Source organism: Mesoplodon bidens, assembly GCF_964165515.1.
Source record: "Mesoplodon bidens genome assembly, chromosome: 11".
In the NCBI taxonomy this organism is placed as follows: Eukaryota; Metazoa; Chordata; class Mammalia; order Artiodactyla; family Ziphiidae; genus Mesoplodon; species Mesoplodon bidens.
Genome location: NC_138167.1, coordinates 16,047,902 through 16,070,392, shown reverse-complemented (window position 1 = coordinate 16,070,392; position 22,491 = coordinate 16,047,902). Strand labels below are relative to the sequence as shown.

At 36.0% G+C, this 22,491-nt stretch overlaps 1 protein-coding gene across 1 annotated transcript in view; it reads right to left on the bottom strand.

Moving 5' to 3' along the window:
• PDE3A (phosphodiesterase 3A) overlaps nucleotides 1–22,491 on the bottom strand; it is a 314,910-nt gene that overhangs the window by 17,451 nt on the left and 274,968 nt on the right. Inside the window, exons 6-10 of the mRNA XM_081249969.1 lie at nucleotides 18,534–18,753; nucleotides 14,900–14,985; nucleotides 11,570–11,724; nucleotides 10,050–10,187; nucleotides 4,249–4,360 (exon numbers count right to left, since the gene is read on the bottom strand). Coding sequence (XP_081106095.1) covers nucleotides 4,249–4,360; nucleotides 10,050–10,187; nucleotides 11,570–11,724; nucleotides 14,900–14,985; nucleotides 18,534–18,753 — 711 coding nt within the window. The remainder of the gene's footprint in view (nucleotides 1–4,248; nucleotides 4,361–10,049; nucleotides 10,188–11,569; nucleotides 11,725–14,899; nucleotides 14,986–18,533; nucleotides 18,754–22,491) is intronic.

Genomic DNA, 22,491 nt, shown 5'->3' with positions numbered 1-22,491 from the left:
GAAAATGTACAAACAAGAAAGCGGCCAAACACATTTTATAAGTCTAGTATCATCTTAAAAAACTTTTTTTCTTTATACATTTTTGTGTTTTAGAGATTAGTATAATCTTGATTAAAAAACTAGGTAAAGACAGTATACAGGAAAGAAAAATTCCTCCTTTAACTTTTGAGTATAGGTTCAAAAGTACTAAAGAAAACAATAGCTAACGAAGCCTAACTCCATTTAAATACATACATATATTTATAGATAGGTAGATAGAGATATAGTTTGGCAGGTATAGCTCTAAAAGAATTCTGTTGTCACTATCACTTAAGCAGGATGGAAAAACCATCTGCCTTTAAGTAGTCATTAACATGTTTTTTAAACAAATATTTACTTCGCACGTACTATGGGCAAATACTGTGTCAAGTGCTGGTATCACTGTTGCTCTTGCCGTTAATTCTCTGGGGACCAGCTCAGGAGCAAAGACACCCAGGAAAGATGCTAGCTAGGTCAACACAGAGGATTGACAAGTTTCTCTAGGACATACGAATATGCTCAGAGTGCTCTTTTTTCTGGCCCTGGAAGGCAACTGATAGGGCTAAGGAATGATTTCAGAGCTCTTCTTATTTTATCATTATTATTCTCATCCTCTTCCTTCATCTCTGCATTTTGGACAAATCCCTTAATAATTCTCTCACCCACCAGGCAACCTCCCCTGCCTTTCTGACAACACATAAGCACACGTGCATGCACCCGCCCTACGCTTTCCCAGAGCCTGCCCATCCCCTCTGCTGTCTTGATACACTTGTTTTCTCAGTTTTTCCTTATGTCTCAAGCAGTGGGTTGAAGCGAGGTGGAATGGAAGGCTGGGGTTGTATGTAAAACTTATAGATTTTTTTAGACCTGAATTTATAGATTTTTCCATTGAGAATTCTCTATGCTCCTATTCACCAAAGGGTGAGGGAAAGTATTAATACTAAAGAACAGAAATGACACTTGAAATATTTTTTTTCTTTGGAATGTAGCTAACGCTTTGATAGTTCTGCCCTTCTAGCTTGTTCCATGTCAACTCAGTATTGAGCTTTAAAATTGGTGGGCACATCACATACAGCTTAATCGAACTGAACTGAACTAAGTTGAGCAAGACTATTCTCATGGCTGCCATTAAATAGTACATGGTGGTGGGATGAATTGGGAGATTGGGATTGACATATATACACTAATATGTATAAAATGGATAACTAATAAGAACCTGCTGTATAAAAAAAATAAAATTAAAAATTAAAAAAAAATTTTTTTTAATAAATAGTACATGATCATAGGTATTTCTGAAGCATTATCTCCACTTCTCAAACTTGACTAATGAGAATGAGAGGTGCTAGGAAGAATATATTTTAGAGATGAAAGTCTTTGTAAATAGAAAATGCTCTCTTAAGAGTAACTTTGAATCCATGAATGAATATGACCTAACAATTTATCACCTTTACTAGCCCAAAATGCCCAACTGAAAGGGACTGTGAACAATATCAAACATTATTTTCTCTCTGTGCGATTGAATATAAACTATAATTTATCCTAATCTTTTTTGAACAAATATATTTTTGGTATCACATTTCTATCAGTGAGTTGTCTATATTTATAATTTTACCCACTGCTGCTCCATGAAATTATCTATTTATCTATCTATCTATCGAATCTATCTCATTTTAAAATCTATTAATAGATTTTTCAAATTTTAGTAAGGGTTCTGGGTACAAACTTAAAAGTTTTCATACCTTCCCTCTTCTCTTGGAAACTGTTAAACTTGGAACTGTAATAAAAATTTAGTTTCTAATATTTTAGCTCACTATGATAGTAAAGCTAATCTAACCCCATTTTGGTTACCCTTTGGTTTTTTTCATTTAGTTGTGTGGGTTTATACAGAGATATTAGAAATATAGTTCTCTAGGAGTAGATGTTAAATTCGTAGACATACAACAAATTTTTGCACATACTGATTTTAAATAATGATAAACAAAGCTCTTAATAAATGTCCATACTAGTCTAAATTTACAACCCTACAACATGCAAGGTATTATTATTTAAAAGTGATCATCAATTAAGTTAAAACTTTTCTCTGAGAAGATATAAATAAATTCTCTTTATGGGAAGTGTCTGGGACTTCTAACAGAACAAGTAAAGCTATTATAACAATTCTTTTCACCTGGAATGAAGAACCTGATATTTCAGGAAAAATATCTGTTTACTTGTAACATATAAATATGTAATAAGACAATATAAAAATGAATAATAAAATTTGGAACCTGAAAACTTCTTTTTACACTTAAATAAATACTGGTCAAATTTCTCTCTGAGTTAATGGTATACTATCTAGAGAAAAGTTAGTAGTTATATCAGTTTGAACTCAATGGAACTTGGCAATAGCTGATTATAGCACTAAAATATATTTTGAAATATAATATTAATTTGTAAATTTATTCTGATACTAGCTGTTCTTTAGTGTTTGCAGTGGCTTCCTTTCTTGTAAAAGCTTATTTATGCAATTCCTTAGCCTTTGAGAAATCACTAACACTTAGGTCAATCCCTGGCATCCAACCAGGGTGGGCCCTGGGAATGTGGTATTAAGAAAGCAAGGCTTATCTTGAAATCCTTTCAAACTACCCCTTTTTCATATTTCTTTCCCTACTTCCATGGCCCCATCGGCCAGACTTTCCCACGGCACCCAGCGCTCTTAAGTTCCTCTCTCTACTCCCACTGTCCTATTTTGTCTGCATTTGGTTCCATATTCTCCAACAAATCTCACTTGTAGATTTAATTCTTCATTCTCCTTTTCTGTCACACAATGTGTAGATACAATAACTCATCCCTCATTTCTAACTCCTCATTCATAACTCATTCCTATCACACATCAACTGTGCACTTTCATCTTAATGTAGCATGTGGATGGCATTTTGAAAACCAACATCTTAATAATGGATCACTTGGTTAATGCACTACCCTACCCCTTTCTGAAAACACTTGTGTTCTAGTCTCCATATAATTTTTATTTAACTTCAGCTCCTTGCAACTACAAACAGACATGGGATTCTAAAGTCCAAGGTATATAAAAGCAAATTTAAAACTTAAAGGTTAAAACACAATTTAAGTAACACACACTCCAGCCAATATATTGATTTTTTTTTTTTTTTTGCGGTACGCAGGCCTCTCACTGTTGTGGCCTCTCCTGTTGCGGAGCACAGGCTCCGGACGCACAGGCTCAGCGGCCATGGCTCACGGGCCCAGCCACTCCGTGGCATGTGGGATCTTCCCGGACCGGGGCACGAACCCGTGTCCCCTGAATTGGCAGGCGGACTCTCAACCACTGCGCCACCAGGGAAGCCCCTATTGATACTATTTTGACTAGTTTTCTTTCTGTGCATTTATTTCCTAAAAGAGCTACATGATTTCGGTACATTTTTGATTGAATTTACAGACATTTTCTCCAGTTCCATTTATTTTGTAGCATGTAGGAAAATGCTACTTACATGTTCAGATGATAATCTGAAATGCTACATATTGAAAATTTAATATCTCTTCTATGTTCCAATTCCTCATGATTATAAATGACAAACTTATCCTCACAATATTCAAAGTTCAGAAGTTTGAACCCTTGGTTGTGTCCTTTCCTTTGATCTTCACATTTATCTTGATTTTTAAAATGTTCCTAGTAATTTCTCTACAACCACTTCCAGATGTCTCTCCTATTTTATTAATTAGACCATCATCCTCCTGCCCCTCTACTCCCAGCCAGGTTTATCTTATACTGAAAAACTTTAATAGGTAGTGATTTAACTCTGTGGATGGCAGAATAAAGGTTGAGAATTCACCCAATGAGGGAGGTGTATTATAAAATGAGCAATACATTTAACATTTAATTATTTATTTAGCACACAATTTGGAGTTACTATGGGCAAGGTACTATTATAACCCCTTTAGAATTATTACATCATTTTATCCTCATAACAATCCTATGAAGCAGCCATTATGATCCCCATTTTACAGATTAAGAAATGAGGCACATTGAGATTAAGTAAAACCCAGGGTCTCCAACAGCTGATATGTAAAGGGACCAGAACTCTAACATAAACTATTATCTCCTAATCACTATACCATGTGGCCATACAGGGTATTTTCAATGTGTAATTCTGTGCTAGTAGCTAATAATTCAATACCCCATTACCCATAACAAATTCAATGGATTTTAAAAGTATTAATTCTTATACTTACAAGGAATTTCCCTGTAGCCGATCTCCAAAGCATGAAAATAATTCATAAATTCCTTAACTGGAATTTTAAAAGCTTCAAAGAGGCCCATGTCTTCAAAAAGTCTGTATGATACCTGTGAAAGAAAAAGACAAAGCCTTACAAAACATCCCTCAATGTGTATTAGACGTAAAGAGAAAAATGGGGAAAAAAGTATACATTCCATCAACCATATTAATGTACTGCCCATAGAGACACTTACTGGGAACAGTAAATAGATATTGAAGACCTCCATGTCCTAGCCCTTGTAGTCCCTGATAAGGGGTATATAATCTATTTTTAAAGGTAGAGACATAAAACCCAAGAAACAGCCAACCAAAAAATCCAGTATACACTATAGAAATATATCAAGGTACTAAATTGCATGTGATGTCAGTAATAAGAGAATAATATTGAGTAAACTGCTAATTGTATAATATATAAGTGCTAAATAAAGAATGAGAGAAAGCTTTAATTTGGACTAATTTTATAAATTAAAAAAAAAGCTTTCTAGAGGATAAAGGATTCAGAGTTGTGCCTTAGTGAAGAATAAGAAGACAGAATTAAGAGAGAGAAAAGGTTGCCTTGGTTGAAATACATAGAGAAGAAAGATTTGTTCTAATCCAGTATGAATAAAAATGTTTAAACTATTTTCCCTCAATTGTCTTCTTTCTCCTTTGAATATCTATTCTCCTTCCAATTACTTTCATAGCTCTGGAGATTCAAGTCAAGTAAATAGCTCTGGATGTAATTGGCATATTTGATATGCAAATGAGGGAGAAAGAAAAACACGAAAAAGGCACAGAAGAAGGTAATGGGGAGAGAAACGGTTATTCACATGGCAGAATGGAGTACAGCACCATTTAAAGTGGCCTCACTTTATGTCACAAAGGCACAGTACTGGTTGTAATTCAGGAGACTCTAAGAAAGAATTATTCATCCTTTTTGTTATTTGCATTCCTTCTTAAAATTCTCTTGAAATATTTCTTCTAAATCGTTCATATAATACTTCACGGTTACTTTTCTATTTTTTGTTATTGACTTTAAATCTGTTCAAATTCACTAATATTTTTTAATTAGATATTTAATGTTCATCAGTTACATATATTATGTATGTATTTGTGTACATATATACACAGGTATATATAACTAAAAAAGTGATTTATTCATTCAGCATATGTCTTTTGAGTGCCTACTCTGTTTAAGACAATTTTCCATCTACAAGGTATATATATAGATGAACAAAACAAAGAAGTTTTCCTTAAAAGAGCTTATGGTCGGGCTTCCCGGGTGGCGCAGTGGTTGAGAGTCCGCCTGCCAATTCAGGGGACACCGGTTTGTGCCCCGGTCCGGGAGGATCCCACATGCCGTGGAGCAGCTGGGCCCATGAGCCATGGCCGCTGAGCCTGCGTGTCCGGAGCCTGTGCTCCGCAATGGGAGAGGCCACGACAGTGAGAGGCCCGCGTACCGCAAAAAAAAAAAAAAAAAAAAAAAAAAAAAGAGCTTGTGGTCTAGCAGAGTAGGGCAGTAAACCATAGACATAATTAGTAAGGTATATACTATGGCTGAAAGTGATGTTATATGAAAAGAGAAAGGGAAGCAGGGATGGAGGTTCAGAGTGCAAGGGAGGACATGGCAATTGCTGTTTTAAATACGGTGGTTAGAAGAGGCACATTCAGGTGACTTTGTGCAAATAATTGAAGGAGATGCAGAGTGAGGTACAGGGATATCTAAGGAAAGAATTTTCTAAGCAGAGGAAAAAGACAGAGCAAAAGCCCCGAGGTATGTTTGCTATACTCAAGAAACAGCAAGAAGGCCAACACGGCTAAAACAGAGTGAATGAGGACAGGAGTAAAATTTAAGTTAGTAACTGTAGAGTGGTGCTGTGTGGATTGCGGTCTTGCTGTTTGATAGCCAGATTGATCATTAGGAGGACTTTTACACTGAGTGAAGTATGGAGCCTTTAAAGAGATTGGAGCAGGGAAGTGTCTTTATTTATTTAACTTAAGTTCTAAAAGGAGCACTGTGGCTGCCCATTGGGAACAGAGTATGTATATCATACGTGCTTTTTTCACTCTGAATGGCAAGTGTATTTAATTTTTCCCCTTTTTCTGTGTTACATAAAATCTCCACCTCCTCTCTTTAAAAAGGTAACAGAAAGTTAAGTTTGTGGTTTCTATCATATTTCAAGCTAGTTCTTCTTTTATTTATCTTCTCCATACTATTGCTTTAAACTATATTTGAGTTCTTGTTTATAAATACCCAGTGGATTTAACTATGCATGTTACTTCAATAAAAATTATTTATAACAATAACAGCAGCTGCAGCTGTTGACATATATATGTGTGTGTGTATATATATATATGACATTTAATATGTGTGATGCCTGCTCTAAGTAGTTTACATATATTAATTATTTATATTAATTAATCCGGAGAGCATCTTATGAGATAGATACTGTTAATTATTAACATTTGAAAGCAGAAGACACTAAGGCACAGAGAAGTTGAATGACTTGTAAAAGAGCACACAGTTGACACATTATCAGACCAGAATTCAAGCGGTGTGCTCTTAACTGCTCCAAATCCTACCACCATTATTTGAAAAGCAATACTGTTAGGATTGCAAGTGACTAAACTTTCCTATTATTGTCTTAAAACATTTGAAAGATGAATTGAAAAATTAAGACAAGATATTTTAGAGTATGATTTTAAAATAGGAGAATTTTCACAAAGAAGTTGTTAAAAATCAACGGCCAATGATCCAAACTCGTGAATAAAGAAAAGTCACTGTTAAACTGGGTAAATACTGGTAACCAAAAAAGGTAAATACTCTTCCAAAATCTGAATGATGTCCTTTTAAATTTGTTAAAATAAACAAGATAATCATCAAAAAGGCAGGCAGTATGTTAAGGCTGAGAAATCATTTCCATTGCACATATGTCTCTTTAAAAGTCTTTTGAAGTGAGACTTTTTCTGTGTAGTCTCAGCCAAAAGGTGATTTCTTGGAATGTTCAAGTTAATTCATTTCAGCTGTCCTAAAGTCTCACTAAAGTGCAAAAAAATATGCCTTTACACAAGTGAAAATTTCATGTTTTTTGTGCTTATAAACTCAAATCAAAGAAAAAAAACCCACAGCAAGGCAAATAAAGTTGTCTTTTCTCAAAGTTCAGTGTTTTGTATTTTGGAAAAATAAACAGTGACATAGTAAGGACCATACAGTTATGTACTTAGTTTTAAAAGATAACTGGAAAAAAAGATACAAAAATCTAATTGTTAATTATATCTAATCTTTCTATTGTCTACTTGTATTCACAACTTTTAGAAAACATTTTGTGGTAAAACTGGTTAAGTTGCACCCTCCCGCCCCACCACCCCCGTTCACAGAACTCTAAGGGGGTTAGGTACCTGCAATGTTATTTGGTACTCTCACTTGTGCTGTAAAACCAACTGCTATGATAACCACTTTCTACTTTCTCAGATTCTCCATTCTGAGAGTCTGAAAATATAATAAATAAATGCATTTTATGAGGGGCTGAAAAGGATTTGAAATGAAGGTAAAAAGCCTGGACTTCCGATATACAGATATATCAAATCCTGTGTCCAATATGACTTTAGATGAACAATATATTTTAAGTCTCAGTTTCTTCTTCTATCAACTAGAGATTTAAAGAAATACCTGCATCCAAGTTACTCTGAAGATTAAGTTGTAAAGTTTTGGGAAGTCTGTGACACATAACATCAAATACAAAACAATGTGAGATTTTTCTCTCCATCCCAGGGAACACACTCTCCAGTAGAAGAGAAAAAAGACTTCCTGGCCCACTGCCACATCTTCTTGTGGCACCATTACAGGCATATTTCCAGGTAAAATCACTCCCTCAGAGTTCTGGTATGCAATGAGTTTCAGAGAGTAGGATACAAAACCTCCCTGGAAAAGCCCCAAGGCATGAGGCAGAGGTGGACTGGATAAAACAGCTACCCTTAAACAAACCCTCAAGATCAGCAAGCATAAAAGATGCTGAAGATGCTGCTCAGCATTGAGGAGAAAGAAAGAGAAGAAAAATGGGGCTATTAATTTTCAAAAACATGCATGGATCTTGAGGATATTTTGCCAAGTGAAATAAGTCAGAAAGAGAAATACCATAAAATGATTTTACTTATATGTGGAATAGCACAAACAAACAAAATTAATGAACAAACCACAAAAAAACAAACATGCAGACATAGAGAACAGAGTAGTGATGGGAGAGGGCAAAAAGGTAAAGGGGGTCAACTGTGCAGTGACAGATGGAAGCTACATTTTTGGTGGTGAGCACATGGTAGGATCTACCGAAGAAGAAATACAATGTGCACATGAAACTTGTATAATATCATAAACCAATGTTACATTAATAAAAAAATGTTTTAACAAAAATAGAAAGGGATAGTATCTCTTAGTCAAAGTGCAAGGGCTGCCACTCTGGTTCTCAACGTGTTCATGGTGAGAACAGAGTCCAGTAGAGGCAACAACTGCATGTTATGGAAACTGTAATTATTTTGAGCTTCACAAGCTATCTGTCATTTGAGCATACTTCTTCTGTAGGTAGCAAGTCATTATTTTGACACGTATCTAATTTCCCTGTTGGAATGGAAGTTCCTTTAAGGCATACATTTTTCTTCTTGGAGACTAGCTGAGCACTTCATGTTTGAGGAACTGAAGAGCAAGGGAAAAGCCCACTCTATCTTCTTCCTTCAAACCTTCATGGATCAGGAACCCTCACCCCAAAGTTCTACACTCATACTTGCTCCGAGGTCTGAAGAAAGCCTGTCTGCATTGCATGGAGTAGAAATGAGTCCAACAAGTGATTTCTTTTCTAGTGTTTTGCAGGGAAGGTTTAGAGGCTCCAGTAAATGTGGGTCCTGAATTCTCACCTAAATCTGATATTAACAAACCTGGTAGTCTTTAGTATCTTTGCTGTGATATTTCTTCAATCTGTAAGAACTCACCTAAAATATTTTAAGATAAGCTGATAAATATTATTCCATCATCCCCATTAATTAAGAGTTTTGATAGGGGCTCAATAATAGAGCAAATCCATTTTGTTCCATTTTATTTGTTGAGAACAAACATGTTCAAATTCTTAATTTCCGTATGTTTTCTTTCTCCTTCAGAGAAACAAAACGTTTCTTTATTTGGGAAACCTTGAAAGTAGCTGAGCTTAAGGAAAAAATACTTAAGGAAAAAAAAGGCTCGTTATGCAGTAATAGTTCGTCTTCTATATTTCTTGTGATACCTAAAGGTGTTTTCCATATTAAAATACAAAGAACTCTAATGTGTTTCTCACAGCACTGGAGGAAACATACTACTGCATAATATCTTATTTTTGATAAGGTGTAAGCACTATACTATTCAAAAGTTAAAAAAACTAGTCGTTGGAAATAATCACAGACAATAAATTAGTGTTTATAAATTGGCAGCTTTCTTCTTGTGAGGGCTTGGGTCAACTTTTCTTTTGCTGAATTCTATGAATTTAGATCACTTCTCTATCTTGCTTGTGTATCCCTGCCCCCCCCATTTTGCCTTAGAAAATACATAATATTTTAATTGCAGAATATGATATTCTACTCACTTGAAGTTCTAATTTTTTTCGTTATCCCACCAGCAAGGAATCTACAGAATGTTGGGTACTGAAATTTCCTTTCTCCACCTAATACTCACCACTGATGTTAAGTATGTACAGAGATATAAACAAACAAGGAATTTTTTTTTACATTTAAAGTCATATGTATGAATGCATTTCTTACCTGACTAAGAATACGGCCACATTTTCTTCCTATTTTCTCCACCAAATCAAAAATTGGAAAATTCCAAGTATTTAGCTGCTCCATAATTGAGTCCAAGTTATCCATGACAAGAGGTTCAGGAGCAAGAATTGGTTTGTCCTGTAATGAAAATAAAAATATTTTAACAGCGTGCAGTTTTTCTACAAAGCAATTTGCTCCTTCTTTGGTAAATTCAATTCAACAATGGAGGTTACCTGAAATAAATGACTTTAGGGTGAATGAGTGATCTTCAAAAAAAAAAAATCAAAACGAACAAAACATCGACCCCCAAGGTAAGGAGAAAAGGTCTTAATGCTGTTTCAGACCATGAATTTTACATTATTAAGTGCCTGCCTATTCCTGGTTCATACACTCTATAGAAAAATTAGATGTTTCTTTCATAAATTAACATAACTGCTTTTCAGTCTTCTGTAGAGTTCTCAAATAAAGATTCAAGTACTTCAGAACACTGAAATTGTATGCAAACTTAGCTCTATATTTTTATGTAAATTTTTCTGAAATGAGGATTCCTGGCTTATATTGAACTCTCAAAAGAAACACGAGTGGGGAGGGGGAGTAAATCACCCCTACTCTAGTTGGTCCAATTTATATTACTGCTTCAAAATCAGCATTAATCCTGTAGAGTTAAAATTTATATAATTTTCAGGGATTTAAATTTAATTCCTATGATCCATGGTTTCCAAAAAGCACACACTGTATATAGGAGAAAACATTTTTATAACTGGTCCCAAATGAAGACATTCTTAAGTTTATTTACCAAAAAATAGAAAATAAAGATAATGAGGATAAGGAGACATATACATTATTTTATCTGACAATCTCTTTGATTTAGAAGTATAAATGGTAAATCAGGTAAAAGAAAAATGATAAGAGCAGCAATTGATAATCACAAGACAGTCAACTATTTTCTACCATTGCTGCCTCCCCCAAACTAAGCAGACTCAAATATATGCTTTTATCCACTTTAAGTGGATCTTTTTAAACACACAAAATACATCATCATTAAAAGATGTTTTAATGGGTAGCAAGTTTCAATGTAAACCTGGTTTAATTTAACAAGGAAAATAAATATTGTCTCACTTTCTAAATCAAGGAGGTACTACAGAAGAACCAACAGAAGTCCTACGATAACTAATATATTTCATTTTGATTGCTTGATATTTATAAAATATTATTTTACTGATTGAAATAATTCATTCTCATATGCACACTTACATTTTTAGATTGGGTTAGGAAATATCTGTAATCAGTTGTGGAGATGAATACTTCTGTTTTTAATCACTAAATAATAGGACCGTTAAGGTCCCAGTAAGACTTGGATAGAGAAAAATTATGTTGATACATATAGGGAGGGCTATAATACATGTATAACCCAAGTGACACAGATCTTCAAACCTAATGATTCAGGAATCTATTTCTAAGCCAATTCCTGTCATAGAAACCAATTCCTCAAGTAAATGAGTTAAGTGATGGGGGGCTACCAGGAATATCATGGCCTCGGGAGTATAGGTGCTGCAAGCTGATGTCTTCCTCAGAGGCTCTCTGGGGCATTCAGTCTCATCTTCGTTCTGTACAATATCACTGCTATCACTGTTGTTATTGGTTTCATAATCAGAGGTAACTTGAGTGGTGTCATCTGTAATTAAAAGAGAAGAGCCTATTATGAAACTTGCAAAGGAAAAAGCGGTCCCATTTAAGTGACTATTCCTAAAATGCACATGGTAGATACAGTGTTTATGGAAATACTGCTTTCATGAGCTTACAAACCAAGAATATAGGATGATAGGGTGGGAAAAAGCACACATTTTTTAAACCCAGTAAAATAGGTGGATTTATGATCTGTGATTTATAGGACATTCAATAATTCCTCAATAATAATGCTCAGAGCAGTAGTTCCGACCTTTTAAAAATCCTATGACTTTCAAGTTACACCTTTTTTTTTTTTTTTTTTTAGGTACACGGACCTCTCACTGTTGTGGCCTCTCCCGTTGCGGAGTACAGGCTCCGGACCCGCAGGCTTAGCGGCCATGGCTCACGGGCCCAGCCGCTCCACGGCATATGGGATCTTTCCGGACCAGGGCACGAACCCGCGTCCCCTGCATTTGCAGGCGGACTCTCAACCACTGTGCCACCAGGGAAGCCCTACACCTTTTTTTTTAAATTGAAGTATAGTTGATTTACAATGCTGTGTTAGTTTCTGTGTACAGCAAAATGATTTGGTTAGACGTGTAGACATTTTCTTTTTCAAATTCTTTTCCATTATGGTTTATTACAGGATATTGAATATAGTTCCCTGTGCTATACAGTAAAACCTTGTTATTTACCCATCTTATATATAGTTGTTTATATCTGCTAATCCCAAACTCCTAATTTATCCCTCCCCACTTTGGTAACTTATGGTTCCCCCTTTGGTAACCATAAGTTTGTTTTCTATATCTGTGAGTCTGTTTCTGTTTTGAAAATGACTTCATGTGTAGCATATAAAATCCTATGACTTTATATTTCTTTTTCCTTTATCCATGACCCAACACACTAAACCACCTAGTAGCTGACTAGAACCTTACCTCTAGAATGGGCACATGGGTGGGAGAAATTGAGTTGACACCCAAGAACAAAGTGGTCTGTAGAATATACCAGCCATAGCATGTGCTAAAGAGCATGGCAGGTCCTATGTATCCAATCTCGATTCCTAGGGATCTATGCTTTCTTCCGTCTCTGCCCCTCTCCACGTATCTTTCACTGCACTCAGCACTGAACTGTGCTAACCAAAGGATAAATCAGGTAATATCAAGTGTCTGAAGAACATGCTTCTGGGGTAAAGACCTCAGGAAGCTTCTCTCAGCTGAATAAAGTGCCTGAATGAAGTTTATGGAGTGCTTGCTATGTGCCAGATACTACGGAAAGCATTTTATTTGTACTAACACATTGAATCCTCTTAACAATCCTATGAGGCAGGTTTTATTGTGTTACTATTATCCTCACTCTGCAGATAGGAAACTGAGGCACAGAAAGTCTACGTAAATTGCCCAGGAGCATACAGCTGGTAAATTCTGTCACCAGAATTGAACTCATGAAGTCTAACCCGAGTTCCTATACTCCTGATGAAGCCTAGCTTTTTTTTCTCTCCTGTTTATTGCATTCCATGGCCTACAAAATCTTTACCTTTCCCTAAACCACAAAGATATCTGCCTGTGTTTTTTTTCAGAAGTTTTATTGCTTTAGCTTTTACAGTTAGGCCTGTGCTCTATCTCAGAATAATGTTTCACATGGTGTGAAGTAGGGAGTGAGATTCATCTTTTTCCAGCCCTACTAGATTGGAAAATTGGATCTTTGTTGAAAGTTCAATGACTGTATAGGTGTGGGTCTTATGTGGGGCTTTCTACTCTATTCCATTTGATTCTATTTGTCAGCACTACACTTCTGCCAGCATTTCACTTTGTCCATTACTGTGGTTTAAGTCTTGAAGTCAGGAGACATATATCCTCTTTGTTCTCCTTCTTCAAGATTGCTTTGGATAGTCTAGGTTTTTCATATGTCCTCATATTGCTGGTGAATAATGGCTTTTGTTATGTAGCCTATTCCAACCAGGAGTATTTTGTAGGACATTTCGAAGGACCCATCTTTCTCCCATATTTCTCATGCAACAGCTTTCTAGGTTAGAATCAGACACAGTCTGAAAGTGTAACTGACAAATTTCAATCCCAGAATTTGCAGAAAAATGAAGAAGCACACTCAAAGGCCGTAGCTCTGCAGGAGACCAAAGGTGATAAGGAAACACTCCCCTTATTCTATCAGCCTCAAAAGAGTGAGAGATGAGGGACATAGAGAAGGGAATATTCTCACTTCAGAGAGCTACAATATCAGGTAAGTCTACAATATCAGATAACTCTCAGAACACAGAACTCTCTTTTTTTATTTTTCCTTGCCTATGTCCCCGGACCTTTGTCCATTGCCGCAGCACACCATTCTTGTGGGCAAATAATCAATATTTATTGAGTATCTATCCAGAAATGCTGGAGCAGATAATTAAGAAACATTCTTAGGTCACTCTATTATCCTAAAGTCTAAAGTTCATGAAAGCCATTTTTTTCTACCTTGCAAACTTTCAGCAAACTTGGCTTTGATAGCAAGTCCCTAGGATTGCATCAATAAAAATAAAATAATAATTATTACAGTAATTATGGCAGCAAACACTACTTACAGTGATCCAGATACTATAATAAGTGCTTTATGTGCTTTAGTAATTTAATTCTCACAATAATCCTGTTTGGTAGGTACTGTTTTTATCTCCATTCTACAGATGAAGGAACCGAGAAACAGAGATTACAGGTGAGTCAGAAGTTGAAACAGGATATAAACCAGGCTCCAATGCCTATTTTTCTGAATCTCTCTGTAATACTGCCTCAAGGAAAAAGTATGTTTTCTTCCCTAAGTTTACAGTGATCTAAGCAGGGTCATTTCTCAGGGTGTGCAATGGAGATCTCCACAGAGTACCCTAAAATAGATGACCCTCCAATGTCCAAGATAAAATAACATTTCTGTAGAGTTCTATACATTATATAAAATGGCCTCTCATTTCAAAAATATAGTCATTTGTGTGTAGATGTATAGAAACATTTTGGACAGCTTTGCATCAAAATTTAACCTATGATTAACTCTAGGTAGTAGGATTACAGACGATTTTGATTTCCTTCATTGTCTTTTTAAATTTGTAATCTAAAAAATCAAAAACATATGTTACCTTTTTGATCAGAAAAAGAATCAAGTAAAGCAATTTCCACTTTGAGGAACAGAATCCAATAAAGAATTACCGGTTCTGCTTGGTGTCCGAATGGCTGCCCCACTTCTCTCCAGGGGCCCATCAGCAGGAGTCCCTTGGGAATATGGTCTGCCACAGCTGAGAAATAATGGAACAGCTGTAAGTAGGTCCTTTCTTTTCAGAAAATCATAGACACACCATGTATGCATACGTTTAAGTATAAGTAACAATAATCAAATATTTCTACATTCTACTTATTCGTTTGATGGAAAGAAATCATTTTGTTTTATACATGGATGTTGATATGTAGGATGCTGGGGGGTTTTTTTGTTTTGTTTTGTTGTTTTTTTTTGTGGGGAGGAGAGTGTGCTGTGTCAATACAAAGGATCAAAAACTCTGTTCAACTCTCATGCTCTTCCATGGTCTAGACCATACCTGAGGTGAAACTACTGGCAATGTTTTTTTTTACATTATTTAGAGAATCCTGGAATAGTCTGCTACCTATTTACAGTAGTGATTTTGGAGGTGCCGATGTGTATTTGGTCAAAAATATCTTTCCCGATGGAATCCCTTTGTGTCTGCTTAAAAGCCTCATTATTAGATTTATTTCTATGGGTTATGAGATTTTATGTCCAAAGAGCCCTTTAAGAATAGATTGCATACATGAAAATAGAATAATGATAGATTAATTTTATTTTTGCCACAAAATAAGAATTATTTTTTCAGATTGATCAGTTCCCGTTAAGGCTCTAAGGAAATGAATAAAGTAGACGTACATTTTGATGAAGAGTGGACGTAAAACTGACCACAAAGGTTGCTAGTTGAGAAAAACAGGCCAAGGGAGTGCCCTGTGGGTAATGGAGAAAAATGAAGGTACTAGAGAAATGGGCAGGGTTCTTTAACAGAGGAGGCTGGAGGATGTAGGATACTTTTGCTTTTTCAACAGTTTTGACTGTTTTTTTTTTTTTTTTTTTTTTTTACCACTTTATTTATTTATTTTTTGCGGTACGCGGGCCTCTCACTGTTGTGGCCTCTCCCGTTGCGGAGCACAGGCTCCAGACGCGCAGGCTCAGCGGCCATGGCTCACGGGCCCAGCCGCTCCGCGGCATGTGGGATCCTCCGGGACCGGGGCACGAACCCGTGTCCCCTGCATCGGCAGGCAGACTCTCAACCACTGCGCCACCAGGGAAGCCCAGTTTTGACTGTTTAATAAATTACAAAGTAACCCCACGAATGGCCTGGCAAGTTTCCTCTCTCACTTATCTTATTTAGAGACTTTATGATTAGATTTTAATTCTGTTTTTCGCTTCTGGGTTCTTTCGTCCTGCCTAATATTAGAAAGGGTCTCAGAGAGTTTTTTTTATTTGTTATTCAGCCACAGGTTACTCACTGTAAAAGGAAAAGAGAAGAGTGATATGTTATAAGTTAATATATTAAATATCTCCTCACCTTTTCCCCCTGAATTGTGTTTATATGTGTAGTAGAGATAAGCATTTCCCGGTTAGAGCATTTTCATCCAAAGCAAATTTATTTTTCAAGCCTTGAATGTAAGCAGAAAGCATCACACACAAAATATTTCTAATTATGAAATCCTATCAGCCTGATTTAGGGACTCAAAAGAAAATGACAGAACCCAAGGAAAAAGCCCATAGTTGTAAATGATGGGCTTACATGTTTGGATGAAACATGTAAAAGTCGAGTTTATTAGTTTGAAGATTTCTCTTTGCAAGATAATACTTAAAAGGAACGTTTAAATGAGTAGTTCAAATAGACTACCTCTTTTGCCAAAAAACCAGCTTGTTGCATAGACATTACAGCGGCCAAGAGACTGGGATTCAACGCCAAATCCTTCAAGTTTAACGGGGGAAACCACAATAATTAGTCATGTGTTTCTGGAGCTCTCTGTGCCTACATGGGTGGCTGCCTTGAAGGCAATAATAAAACATGGTTTGAATTATAGATTTATAAAGCCCAAACAAATAAAACACACACTACTGGATTTATAAACATTACTGAACAAGTAGACAGTGAAATTCCCTTGTTTTTCTCCAAAACCTCTTTTATAAAAATCCTATTACATTCTTTCTGCTAAGAAAACAAAAAAATAGACTGTGGTGAGAAAAGCTAAGTGAGCGGTACATCTTTTCTGAACCTCTCTGTTCTTTTTTTAGGCGATTTATTTCGCACAAGTCTGGAGCTCACAGCGGGAGCGTCTCCCTAGAAACAAAGTGCTGGAAGCAGATGTCCTTGATGCTGGTGACTCCCCTAGGCTTCGTCTTGGCTCGGGAGGCACACCATAAAAAAAGTGTTTCTTGAGGGTGTTCCACCAAACACTAGCTCTAGGGGCAATTATTGGGTGTTAACCTAAAGAAATTGGTTCTGTGGTCAAATAAAGTCAGAAATCACCAGATGAAACAAAACTCAAGAGGTTTTCCTTTTGCAGGACTTCTCAGAGCTTTAAATAAAGTGAGGTGTGTTGTGAATCACTAAGAGCAAAATATGATAGGCCTGTTTTACCACAGAGCATACTTTTTTTGGGGTGGATAAAAGATGGGATTAACATCCCACAGAAATTATTTTATTAAAAATGCTATTATACAGAAGGCAGCAGAATAACTTTTGGATGGCGGAATAACTTTTCACTCTGGTCCTGGCCAAACAAACAAACACAAGTGATTTTCCCTTTGAAACTATTTGTAAAGAGAAAGGAAGGAAAAATAAAGATTATAAAAAGAAATAATCATTTAACATAGAATTTCTGAACAAATGATCAGAAAATGAAATTTGTGAGGCTTAAATCTGAATTCATTGATCAAGCCTGGGTCTGTGACCCAACATTTGCTATTAGAAGATTAACATGTAACTAATTTATTCAAACAGTTATCCTCATTAACCTTAAGAGGGAAAATACCATTTTATTCAAGCCACTTGCACGATTATAACTTAGTTTTAAAACAACTCTTTACTACTTAAAAAAAGATTGTAATGCTTTACGATCAGTTATTCAAGATAAAGTTATTACTGAAGAACAATAATATGTTAATCAGTAAGAGGAGGTATTTCTTTTTTAGTGACCGTGTGGGCAAAATAGTCTTATCACGCTAGGCTCTTTTTTCTTATCTGCTGTAATAGACAATACTCTGTCATTCCGTTTCAATAGGACAGAGCAGCACAAGCAATTGCTTCACTGTATTCAGAGATCCATTTGAGTCCAGCCGTAACGTGCCATGTGTTATCTGCATATTTTTAAAGCATTAAAATGGGAATTGCAAACTTGAGATAAAAAGAAGTACCTTTAAAATCAATATAAAATCCTCCCTGGAGAACAAGTAAAAAATATCCCAACAAAATATCAAATTATACCAAATGACTTGATACGAGTTTTTAATTATATGTTTTATGCATCCTCCATCAGCAAGCAGACAAAATATACGACATTATTTTGTATCATCTCCAAAGATTAGCTGTATGGACTATATGGACTCTCAAATTTCTGTTAAGGGAAAAGCACTGAAAAGTTTCTATGCCAGCCTATTCAACACAAATCACATTATTTGTACTTTCTTGTCAACTACTTTGGGCAACCTACACAGAGGTGCGTGGACTGGTGGTGAGTGTTCCTAAGAGGAAAACCAGTATTAGTTTTATTATTAGTTAAACTCCAGCTAACGATATGAATTCCTTACCTGCTACATATAACAGGTGGAGTCAGGATCTGAGGAGAAAGGTCAGGGGCACTCTGAGTGTAAGTTACGGCCCTGTGAGAACTTAGGCCTTGTTTGGCAGTTGCATCGGCAGATTCTGGAAACTGCACTGCAGAAATTTTGCTGACTGGGCTGCTGGCAGGGGTCCCATGGAGAGGTGAGGAAGAGGGTGAGGAAAGAGGTGAAATTTTCACTAGGGAACCTAAGAAAGAAAGAGAGTTATTAAGTCCTAAATAAATGTCTTTGAAAGTCAAAATTGCAACTTTTTTTAAACATATTTATTGGAGTATAATTGCTTTACAATGGTGTGTTAGTTTCTGCTGTATAACAAAGTGAATCAGTTATATGTATACATATATCCCCATATCCCCTCCCTCCTGCATTTCCCTCCCTCTCACCCTCCCTATCCCACCCCTCTAGATGGTCACAGAGCACAGAACTGATCTTCCCATGCGACGCAGCTGCTTCCCACTAGCTATCTATTTTATGTTTGGTAGTGTTTATATGTCCATGCCACTGTCTCACTTCGCCCCAGCTAACTCTTTCCCCTCCCCGTGTCTTCAAGTCCATTCTCTACACCTGCATCTTTATTCCTGTCCTGCCCTAGGTTCTTCAGAACCAGTTTTTTGTTTTGTTTTTTTTTAAGATTCCATATATATGCGTTAGCATACAGTATTTGTTTTTCTCTTTCTCACTTACTTCACTCTGAAAGACAGACTCTAGGTCCATCCACCTCACTACAAATAACTCAATTTCTTTTACTTTTATGGCTGAGTAATATTCCACTGTATATATGTGCCACATCTTCTTTATCCATTCATCTGTCGATGGACACTTAGGTTGCTTCCATGTCCTGGCTACTGTAAACAGAGCTGCAATGAACACTGTGGTACATGACTCTTCTTGAATTATGGTTTTCTCAGGGTATATGCCCAGTAGTGGTATTGCTGGGTTATATGACAGTTCTACTTTTAGTTTTTTAAGAAACTTCCATACTGTTCTCCATAGTGGCTGTATCAATTTACTTTCCCACCAACAGTGAAAGAGGCTTCCCTTTTCTCCATACCAGCTCCAGCATTTATTGTTTGTAGATTTTTTGATGATGGTCATTCTGACTGGTGTGAGGTGATACCTAATTGTAGTTTTGATTTGCATTTATCTAATGATTAGTGATGTTAAGCATCCTTTCATGTGTTTGTTTGCAATCTGTATCTCTTCTTTGGAGAAATGTCTGTTTAGGTCTTCTGCCCATTTTTGGACTGGGTTGTTTGTTTTTGTGATATTGAGCTGTGTGAGCTGTTTGTAAATTTTGGAGATTATTCCTTTGTCAATTGCTTCATTTGCAAATATTTTCTCCCATTCTGAGGGTTGTCTTTTTGTCTTGTTTATGGCTACCTTTGCTGTGCAAAAGCTTTTAAGTTTCAGTAGGTCCCATTTGTTTATTTTTATTTCCATTTCTCCAGGAGGTGAGGCAAAAAGGATCTTGCTATGATTTATGTGACAGAGTGTTCTGCCTATGTTTTCCTCTAAGAGTTTTATAGTGTGTGGCCTTACATTTAGGTCTTTAATCCATTTTCTGTTTATTTTTGTGTATGGTGTTAGGAAGTGTTATAATTTCATTCTTTTCCATGTATCTATCCAGTTATCCCAGCACCACTTATTCAAGAAGCTGTCTTTTCTCCATTGTATATTCTTGCCTCCTTTTATCAAAGATAAGGTGACCATATGTGCGTGGGTTTATCTCTGGGCTTTCTATCCTGTTCCATTGATCTATCTTTCTGTTTTTGTGCCAGTACCGTACTGTCTTGATTACTGTAGCTTTTTTTTTATAGTCTGAAGTCATGGAGCCTGATTCCTCCAGCTCTGTTTTTCATTCTCAAGATTGCTTTGGCTATTTGGGGTCATCTGTGTTTCCATACAAATTGTGAAATTTTTTGTTCTAGTTCAGTGAAAAATGCCACTGGTAGTTTGATAGGGATTGTATTGAATCTGTAGATTGCTTTGGGTAGTATAGTCATTTTTACAATGTTGATTCTTCCAATCCAAGAACATGGTATATCTCTCCATCTGTTGGTATCATCTTTAATTTCTTTCATCAATATCTTATAGTTTTCTGCATACAGGTCTTTTATCTCCTTAGGTAGATTTATTGCTAGGTATTTTTTTCTTTTTGTTGCAATGGTAAATGAGAGTGTTTCCTTAATTTCTCTTTCAGATTTTTCATCATTAGTGTATACTTATGCAAGAGATTTCTGTGCATTAATTTTGTATCCTGCTACTTTACCAAATTCACTGATTAGTTCTAGTAGTTTTCTGGTAGCCTCTTTAGGATTCTCTATGTATAGTATCATGTCATCTGCAAACAGTGACAGCTTTACTTTTTCTTTTTCGATTTGGATTCCTTTTACTTCTCTTTCTTCTCTGATTGCTGTGGCCTAAACTTCCAAAACTATGTTGAATAACAGTGGTGAGAGTGGACAACATTGTCTTGTTCCTGATCTTAGGAGAAATGGTTTCACATTTTCACCAATGAGAACAATGTTGGCTGTGGGTTTGTCATATATGGCCTTTATTATGTTGAGGAAAGTTCCCTCTATGCCTACTTTCTGGAGGGCTTTTATCATAAATCGGTGTTGAATTCTGTCAAAATCTTTTTCTGCATCTATTGAGATGATCATATGGTTTTTCTCCTTCAATTTGTTAACATGCTTTATCACATTGATTGATTTGCGTATACTGAAGAATCCTTGCATTCCTGGGATAAACCCCACTTGATCATGGTGTATGATCCTTTTAATGTGCTGTTGGATTTTGTTTGTTAGTATTCTAGTTGACGACTTTTGCATCTATGTTCATCAGTGATACTGGCCTGTAGTTTTCTTTCTTTGTGACATCTTTGTCTGGTTTTGGTATCAGCGTAATGATGGCCTCATAGAATGAGTTTGGGAGTGTTCCTCCTTCTGCTATATTTTGGAAGAGTTTGAGAAGGATAGGTGTTAGCTCTTCTCTAAATGTTTGATAGAATTCGTCTGTGAAGCCGTCTGGTCCTGGGCTTTTGTTTGTTGGAGGATTTTTAATCACAGTCTCAATTTCAGTGCTTGTCACTGATCGGTTTAAATCTTCTATTTCTTCCTGGTTCAGTCTCGAAAGGTTGTGCTTTTCTAAGAATTTGTCCATTTCTTCCAGGTTGTCCATTTTATTGTCATAGAGTTGCTTGTAGTAATCTCTCATGATCCTTTGTATTTCTGCAGTGTCAGTTGTTACTTCTCCTTTTTCATTTCTAATTCTGTTGATTTGAGTCTTCTCCCTTTTTTTCTTGATGAGTCTGGCTAATGGTTTATCATTTTTGTTTATCTTCTCAAAGAACCAGCTTTTAGTTTTATTGATCTTTGCTATTGTTTCCTTTATTTCTTTTTCATTTATTTCTGATCTGATCTTTATGATTTCTTTCCTTCTGCTAACTTTGGGATTTTTTTGTTCTTCTTTCCCTAATTGCTTTAGGTGTAAGGTTAGGTTGTTTATTTGAGATGTTTCTTGTTTCTTGAGGTAGGAGTGTATTGCTATAAACTTCCCCCTTAGAACTGATTTTGCTGCATCCCATAGGTTTTGGGTTGTCGTGTTTTCATTGTCATTTGTTCCCAGGTATGTTTTGATTTCCCCTTTGATTTCTTCAGGGATCTCTTGGTTATTTAATAGTGTATTGTTTAGCCTCCATGCGTTTGTATTTTTTACAGATTTTTTTCCTGTAGTTGATATCTAGTCTCATAGCACTGTGGTCCAAAAAGATACTTGATATGATTTCAATTTTCTTAAATTTACCAAGGCTTGATCTGTGACCCAAGATATGATCTATCCTGGAGAATGTTCCATGAGCACTTGAGAAGAAACTGTATTCTATTGTTTTTGGATGGAATGTCCTATAAATATCAATTAAGTCCAT